At 38.7% G+C, this 5,330-nt stretch overlaps 1 protein-coding gene across 1 annotated transcript; it reads left to right on the top strand.

The window, feature by feature from the left end:
- Window positions 1-1,842: 1,842 nt before the first annotated feature.
- On the top strand, window positions 1,843-3,610 carry LOC149091208 (uncharacterized; the record flags this gene model as incomplete). Its single annotated transcript, XM_089262499.1, has 2 exons — window positions 1,843-2,205; window positions 2,359-3,610. Coding segments are annotated over 2 exons (783 nt in total), but the record flags the coding sequence as incomplete, so codon positions are not given.
- Between the last annotated feature and the right edge of the window lie 1,720 nt (window positions 3,611-5,330).

Raw genomic sequence — 5,330 nt, 5'->3', positions numbered from 1 at the left:
TTGATTAATAACATTAATGATAATCAAATACATTTGGAATAACTTAAATAGCTTTAGTACCTAAAACAAATATTTTGAAATTTAGCCTAGAGACAATCGAACTTTTATTACAAATTTTTATACTTCAATAAATATACATTTCGCTACCTGCATATCTATGAACACTCGCCAATCTTATATCTCTTCCTATCTATCCCTCTCTTTGCAATTCTCATGTCACTTAAAGTCAACTTAAAATCTTTCTTATCTGTTTGATATTTTCACTATATTTCCTGATCAATTTATTATCGGCAGTCGAAATTGTTTAATCGATTTCCTTCTCTAGCCCTCTACAATCACGCTCATTTATCACTCATCACTCTCTCTCTCTCACTCATTTCTCTCTCTCTCTCTCTCTTTTGAGATATTTGTACGTATTTGTAACTCTCGGGTCTGGACTTGGGTCTAGCTTTACAAACATTTACAGGCGCATCCTCTCTGGGCTCTTGTCCCTGTGGCCGCAGCGGGTGCTTTATAAAATTTTTGATGGCGTTACGAGTTGCTAAAATGTTGAAATTGATAGATGACTACTGTTGGATTTGAAAATTCTATGGTCTATATACGTTCTTGTTTCTCTTGTATGTGAATGCAACTGCGTAACGTCTGATGGGAAACATCTAATAAGTCATAAGCCGTAAAATGTAAAACGTAATCTGTAATACCAGCTAGCTTTATTCTATAGACACACCCATTTTGTATGTAACAATGAAACGGTAAATTGGAAAGCTATCGACAAGCAATCAAATAAAATCTGATAAACAGTCAATAAGTAATCGATCAGCTAACTAACTTCATAATCGATAATATATAGGTGAATACGCAATCAATCGAGAAGTAATCGATAATCAAATCATTTACAAAATAACAATAGGATATCGATTGACTTTGTCGGTAGATAACTCGTAAGAAAAATAATTGGAAATATCTGATTGATAGCCAATCGATTAATTAGCGACAAGTGTTTATATAGTCTTCGATATATTGCCGATAACAATTCAAGCTGGTCTTCTGCTGCTTTTGTGTAACTCGTTGAGGAGCTGGTTGTGCTCTCGTAGACCTAACTGTAATTGAATATATACTTGTTTGTACCGTGAAATAACGATAACGATAACGATAACTCGACTCTCTACACATACGCCGTCGTTGTTGTCCATGGCCCAGCTCTCTTGCTCTCTCTTTCTCTGTGTGTGTGTACCTGGTTTCTATTTAATTTTTTTATTACATATTTGAAGGCTGGTTGGTGCTTGGATTAAACAAAAAATCAAAAATGCAAAAACTGAACGGGATAAAAACATGTTTTTAAGTTTACTATGTGCGCAAAATGTATCATGGTCTCTGGGTAAACTGGTAAATATATATGTGTAAATCTAAGTGGAAATATATATGTGTGTATTCATATATATATTGATGCTTAAATTTTACATGCATATCCTCAAAATCAAATTACAATTACTCTATACTACATGTCTACTCTACCATATTTTGCAAATGTCTAAACGGTGAGTGTTTTTGAATACGATTATATTTAACTTGAATAACTGTGATGAAACGATAAATGACTTAACAGATAAGAGCACTAACAGCGTATCTGAACTAACACTAACAAGTAAAACAATGTCTACTAAAACTCAACTCTCAACTCAAGTCTGAACTTTTTATTTCTCTTCTACATCTTGTGTGTTTGCTTTATCTTATCCTTACCGTTCGGTTCTTCCTCTTCTTCGAGACTAACACGCTATACCGCTCCGCTTATAATTGAAAAGAAAAATGTTATAGTATACCCAGCCATACTCACAACACTGACTTTCAATTATTTTATTCTTGATCTTTAAGTTTTATTTCGGAATTACGCTTTCGGATTTTAATCTATTCCATATTCCTTCGACAGGTACCACTGTGCTGGGCGCGCATTTCGGTGCTCACTTTCCGGCTTATGGTGCACCCCAACCGCCGCATCACTCTCCGCTGCTGGCCACGCCCCGCGCGCACCACGCCCATGCCCATGCCCACGCCCATGCGCATGCCCATCACCACCATCACCATCATCATGCCTCCGCATTCTATCCGCCTCCCCTCGTCTACTGGCCGTATCCCAGTCCACCCGTATCGCCCACCACTTACTACAGCCAGCCAGGGGCGCATTCTCCCTCACAGCATCAGGCTATGGTAAGTTGCTAATATATACAAATGATTGACTGACTGATTGATTGACCGTTAATGTACAAACGAAATGCTACATACAATCTTAAAGTTTTAATTGGATATGTTTTTGAAATTACATTCGCTGTTGCTAATTTATTTGTTGAATTTGTCTCACAGTATCCAATGGATTTTTTCCCACCCTCGCCGCTCTCACCGCCCAATGCCGGCATCATACTCACGCCCAACAAGAATGCCGTGCCATTTGTGCCACTAAAGCAACCATCCAACAACAACAACAATAACAACAACAATAGCAGCAACAATAACAACAAATTAACAGCCGCGCCAACTGTTCATACCGCCAGTGTATCGCATCAATCGACACCAGCGCCAATTGTGAATGGAGGCGAAGTAGTTGCCGCTGTCGCGCCGGCTCAGTCTATGAGAGCGAATTCAACACCGCCGCCGTTGCTTAGCCCGGACACGAACCACACGGCGAGTGTGCCAACGCCCGCATTGAAAGCCGGCAGCCCAAATGCTACAGTGAACGCCTCTCCCATTGTGAGCAACTCCTGCGTGGAGCTCTATATAACGTAGATACTCTTGCTGCCCTAAACACGCTCTCTCTTTATTTCTTACACTCTCTCGCTCTCACTCTCACTCTCACTCTCATTCTCAGTCGCTATCGAGAATGAGAATTTGTCTTGCCAATCGAAGAAACTTGTTTGTAGTCTAGTTTAAAACCTGCTGTAGATAAGTCGCGAACCACTAGCGAATTGCGGCACCAGCACTTAACGAAAGGAATCTCGCCCTATTCAAAAACCACAAATCAATAGGAAAAGAAAAATAAAAAATGAAATTGAGGAGAGAAATTCATGAATTTTTAAAATAGAATTGGTTTTAATTAATGCTTTAAGTAGACGCCCAGTGCAAATTGAAAAATTTATTTATTATTGAAATGCTGCATTAAATATATTTAATACACACAGATATATATTCCAAATATACATATTAGCGAATTAGAAAAAGAAAGCAAAAACAAAACAAATACTACAAATTTATCCCTAGTCAATAGTCAAATTATTTATATAAATATATATTTTTTGCAATTATCTAATTTTAATTGCGTGTTATGTCAAAAAAAAAAGATATGAAAACAAAAAAGACATGGAGAAATAACGAAAATATTGTGCAATTGTCAGTCAAACAATTATAATAATAAAACTAAAATAATAGAATATGCGTTGATTCATAATAATCATGTTTTGTTTAGGCTAAGCCATCAAATTTTTGTTACTTGTGAAACCAAGATGTCTATTTTTTTAATTTGTTAAGTTTCAGATCGAGAAACATCAACACGATATTATTAATTGTTTTCAAATCTGCAATTACTATCCCATAAATCAATAAATGAATACAAAATTTAAAACATCATTTTTGTGTGTTGTATACTCACTCTTAAGTTGCCTTGCCTGTAAAAAACCTCTACTGGAGTTCTTCTATCTAATTGGATTCAGCTCAGTTGCATGTGGCATTTCCTAACTAAGCGCCAGGCGAACAGCAAGAGCTGCTGCTACCTGCGATCGCGTTGCTCCTTCTGTTGACACTGCAGATGCCGCCTAATTAGCAGACGGCTGCGCAAAGCTGTCAGAGTAAAGCTCAGTCCAGATGACTCAAAATAAAATTAACTGCGCGCGGTGCTTTCAAACTCAGCTTTCACTCAGCTGTCATCCTAAACCAAAGAAAAAGCTCTTTGCTGTCGCCTCTGTTTGCCTGGTGTTTCACTTCAATAAATGCTGCAGCAAAACAACTTTGGCTAATTTAAATTTGTGTTTTTACTGCGCTTGCCCTGCGGATATTTTATTTCCAGTTGAATGTCAAATTTTATGTTGATTTGCTTGGTTTTCGACCAGGCGAGCAGCATTGATAATGCAGCTTCTGGCTATGGCTTTTAGGCACTGGAGGAGCGCGTTGCCTGTGCTTTAATTACGGTTACTTGAGTTGGCAAACCAAAAAAAAACACAACAAAAAAATCGCTCATGAGCAGCAATTTCTCGTCTTGCTCAGATCTTGTTTACTGCAAGGGCGCAGGCGTCTACAGACTGCGTATGAAAGAGAGCGAAAGAGAGTGAGAGCAATTGACAGTAGAACTTTTGGGCTCAACTCGAGAGCAAGAGTTTCTTTCGGCTCAGCTCTGTCAGCAACTTCACCTAAGCGCTCAGTAGTGTTCGGTGCTTTCTCTTTCTTTCCTTTTTCTCACCGTATCACTCAATGCCGCATATATTGGGAGATTGCTGAGTTATTAGGCTACCTGCGTTCATTGCTGACCTCAGCTCATCTCGGGCAGCAAAATAGTAAAGCCACAAGCACAGCTTTAGTCAATCAAATCAAGTTAAAATTTCATTTAGTTTTTTTTTTCTGTTCAAAGAGGCTTTTAACCCATTTCCAGCCCAACGAGTAATGAAACACATTAAATATACAAGTAAATTAGATAGCTTTATTGAATTAAACAGCACACAAACGAGCACATATTAATTACTTATTAATTATGAACAACAGTTGAAGTCATAAATAAACACCTTTGATTGCTGATATCTGATTTGCTGATAAATCGTTGACAAATGGCGTTACAAACGGACGAAAGTCCCACCGACCCGTTGAAAAAACTGTACGGTCGTTGTGAACCATCATCCGGTCGCACCGTACCATAAACCACATTTAAAATAGATTAAATTTGCTTTTTTTTTTATATCAAGCAGCTGCACCTGATGACGGCTGGAAAAGCTTCTCTGCTGATGTCCACATGATAATTTATCAATGGCTGCTGTTTTGGACATTCAGCTAACTGCTGATGTTTCATCTCTCTCACTCCTCTCTTTGGCCCACTCCTTAGCGGTCTCCGGGGCGCCTATCAAAAGTGCATTAGGCGTGGTCCTGCGGCGCGCCATTTGCGTTGACAACTTCGTCCAGGCCAAACGAAAAGAGCAAAGAAAATAGTTGGTTAATGCGACAAAAATGCAGGCAATATATGTATGAGAATATGTGTGTGTGTGTGTCACAGCTAGTGGGCAAAAGGTTTGTGGTGCGCGATTCGAACCACGCGCCGTTTGGCATTTTTATGGCCGCACACTCGAGTTGGCAATGCACTT

This window comes from Drosophila navojoa, chromosome 5 (genome assembly GCF_054131105.1).
Source record: "Drosophila navojoa isolate 15081-1374.11 chromosome 5, UAZ_NAV_1.0, whole genome shotgun sequence".
NCBI lineage: Eukaryota > Metazoa > Arthropoda > Insecta > Diptera > Drosophilidae > Drosophila > Drosophila navojoa.
Note: the sequence above shows the minus strand (reverse complement) of the source record. Positions and strands in the feature narration are given on the sequence as shown.